We start from the raw sequence: 3320 nt of genomic DNA, 5'->3' as shown, positions 1-3320 counted from the left end.
TTAAAAAACCAAAAATATATTAATGCCAAATAATTGTTATCCAAAAAAACAACCAATTAATTAATTAAAAATCAAATTAAATAAATAAATAAATCAAATAATCTTCACACACAACTTTAATAATTTGGGAGTAGTCCTAACACAAACATCACGTGAGTAAAATTAAACTTTTTACTAATAAACTCATACTATCAAAACATTTATTATTTGTCGGTGTCTAATATTCACTATCTTAAAAGTACTTTTTTATTATTTAATATTTTTATGTTAACATAACAAAAATACTTGAAGATATTTATATATCATTTTAACTGAAAAAATAGTATTATGTTTTTATATAAGAATTTAAAATTTACTATATAATTTCCACTTGTAATTAACAATAGTACTAAATGATTTAATAGAAAACCAGAAAGATGAGAGTAATCTAAACTACCATTGAGAGATTGCCAAAACTTTTAACCCAATCTATCTATATCACCTCATCTCTTCCATAAACGAAATCCAGATAACAATGGAATCCACTCTTTCATCCAATCACCGCATTACACGTGTCCATCGGGCTTCACATCACATCATCCTCTCATACGTCAGTGTCCCTCCATCAAAAAGTCACTACCTTTTCCCTCACTTTCTCTCCCCACTCCATCATTCCACTTCCCTCCCCCTCCCTCTCTCTCTCTCTCTCTGCATAGATCAAACTTCGAATCTTAAAGAAGCTACAGCCTTATAAACACAGTGAGTCATGTGCAACAAAAACACTATTACTGTTTCTCCAACCAAGACTAAATCTGTTGCCATGAAGAGAAAAAGGAAACCGACATATAAAAATTCATCTTCTTCTTTGTCATCTTCTTCTTCATCTTCTTCTCTTAAACCTCACAAACGCAGGAACAGAACGAAAACAAGAAAACCTAAGTATCTTAGTCTTCGTTTACAGCTCTCACAAACTCAAACAAACCAAACACAAAGGACAACGAAACAACAGCAGCACCAACAACAACAACCAGAATTGAATCTCTTCGCTCACCAATCAGATTCCGACATGCAAGAAGAAAACAACGTGGCTTTACTCTTCACATCCGACGGTGGAGCAACGTTAAACGGTCTTCTAGAAGACGAATCGACGACCCTAACGGCGACAACGGCGGAGGAGGAAGAGTCGTTATCGGTGATGAGGTGTCCGGCGATGGAAGGGTTGGTAAAGAAAGCGATGAGGAGGAAGAGAAACGACGAGGAAGAGAGATGGGTTAGTTATTCGGAAGTTGTGGAAGAGAAGAAGGAAATGATGGAGGAAGTGAATAGTTGTGTTGGGAGTGAAACGACGTCGTTTTTGGGGTCTTTGTCTTTGAAGCTGGATCATGATGGAATATTGAATGCTTGGTCTGATAAAGGATCTCTTTATGTTGATGCTGCTGATGAAGCCCCACAGACTGTTCCTGATTTGTTTAATGCTTCCACCATCCTTCCCAATGTAATTTTACTAATTTTCACTTCAATTAATTGTTTTTTAATTAAAAATCGGTTTTCTTAGTTGAATTCGAACTCTGAATCTTAAGCGTGATTCTTTAGGATCTTTTTAGGTCATACTCATGATTTAGATATATGATTGCAATTTCGACATTTTTTAATTATTGAGTCAATAATGAAAACTTTTTAATTAGTATTGACTTCAATTCTTTATTTTTCAAGATACCATTGTTTTATAAGAATATTTTAAGAGGTGTGAGATTTTGTCAAATATTTCTTTGATATTTTGTGATTGAGCATGTGACAGATATTTTATTAGTTTATTATTTTTTTATTGTGGTGAATGGCTATATCGTTTCATTTTGGCACCGACATCTCTTACTTCGGGTACCAACTTTTCTGTAAGCCACATGTTTTTGAGGGGACCTTTATTTCATTTTTGTTTAGTAGAAAATTTTGTTGGTGGTTATGCATCAATTTAGAAATATATTATGGACCTATCTATCTGTTATTAATATGTGTAATAATAGTGTGTTTTTGTTTTTGAATAGGTAATGTGGGATGGTTATGGGTGTGATGTTGTTGGGAACACATGGAAGGTACCTGATGGTTGTGGAGCAAACAATAACAATGTGAATGTGAAGGAAGAAATGGGTTGGAAGGTTGGGCAGAGAGAGGCAAGTTTGTTGAGATACAAAGAAAAAAGGCAAAGCAGACTCTTTGCGAAGAGGATTCGTTACGAAGTTCGCAAGTTGAATGCTGAAAAACGGCCTAGAATGAAGGTGCATTATTCTAAACTGATATAATAACACTATGTAGTTGTTGGTCCGTAAATTAGATTGTGCTTTTAGTTGAAAAAGTTAAGTTATAAACATAGAATGAATTCAAACACAACTCGGATATATCAAATTCAAATTTGTAACCCCTTAGGTTGGCCTCATGGTGAAAGCTTTAGTCTGGAGAGTGTGCCCCTCAGAAGGTATCATGTTTGCATTGTGCTATATGCTAACAATTCATTGTGTTAGATCAGTCCATATATATAGCTTTGCTCTGGCTTAAGTCAGGCGCAAGGTGGAAATATCTGGCCTTAAAAAAAATTCAAATCGGTATATGATGGGTCTAGTCTAATAATATCAAATCTTGTAGATTGTAGAGATTAGTGTTGTCAAACAAATATGAAAGTGGACAATTTGTTTTCTACTCATTTGCATGCTTATTTATTACTAGTATTGTTATTTGAGATCTGTTTTGAATTGAAGTTCTTGTTTGGATATTTTGCAGGGACGATTTGTGAAGAGAGAATAATGAGTGTAGAATGTAATATTCGAGCATTGTTCCGAAAAGGAATTTATTTTTCAATTTCTAACAAAGCTTATAATGTTGGAGGGTTTGGACTTAGAACCCAGGTCATGCTTCCAACACATTGTGAAACTCATGAAGGAAGTGAGTTGTGTGACAGTATTAGACACTGGAAAACAAAAAGTGTAATTAAAATAATTTAAATGAATGGACATTCTTTATTCTCGTGTTCTGTTGTAAATAAATTAGTTTTAATTAATTTATATGACTTGATATTTTTCCTGTGAAAAAAGTGAGTACGAGGGAAGCACTGAGAGGTATAATTTGTAAATAAATTATTTTTGGAACTCAGTTTGAAATTTCTTCACATTATGAAAAGAGTAAATGTGAAATGAAATATATATTCAATGAAGAAAGAATACATTGACAATAATGTATAATATATAGTCAAAAAGAGGTGTAAACTAACTTATTATTGTATGTGTGATTACATGATAGTAAACCTATATACAAACTAAAGTGCATGCAATGTCTTGGCTCCTTCTAATTGT

At 33.3% G+C, this 3320-nt stretch overlaps 1 protein-coding gene across 1 annotated transcript; it reads left to right on the top strand.

The window, feature by feature from the left end:
* The first annotated feature begins 581 nt into the window (after nucleotides 1–581).
* LOC127128050 (zinc finger protein CONSTANS-LIKE 7) lies at nucleotides 582–2994 on the top strand. The gene is made up of 3 exons (XM_051057305.1): nucleotides 582–1474; nucleotides 2022–2252; nucleotides 2752–2994. Exons 1-3 carry the CDS (start codon nucleotides 746–748, stop codon nucleotides 2773–2775), a joined length of 984 nt encoding a protein of 327 aa, XP_050913262.1. The 5' UTR covers nucleotides 582–745; the 3' UTR covers nucleotides 2776–2994.
* The last annotated feature ends 326 nt before the right edge of the window (nucleotides 2995–3320 follow it).

This window comes from Lathyrus oleraceus, chromosome 3, assembly GCF_024323335.1.
Source record: "Lathyrus oleraceus cultivar Zhongwan6 chromosome 3, CAAS_Psat_ZW6_1.0, whole genome shotgun sequence".
NCBI classification, from domain to species: Eukaryota; Viridiplantae; Streptophyta; class Magnoliopsida; order Fabales; family Fabaceae; genus Lathyrus; species Lathyrus oleraceus.
The sequence above is the reverse complement of the archived record's forward strand: the minus strand, read 5'-3'. Positions and strand labels throughout refer to the sequence as shown.

Bases quoted from the DNA above. Each gene is read 5' to 3' on its own strand.
- LOC127128050 (XM_051057305.1), top strand. From the start codon at position 746: ATGTGCAACAAAAACACTATTACTGTTTCTCCAACCAAGACTAAATCT. The intron at 1,475-2,021 runs GTAATTTTACTA...GTTTTTGAATAG, and splicing joins CTTCCACCATCCTTCCCAAT to GTAATGTGGGATGGTTATGG. The intron at 2,253-2,751 runs GTGCATTATTCT...GATATTTTGCAG, and splicing joins AAAAACGGCCTAGAATGAAG to GGACGATTTGTGAAGAGAGA.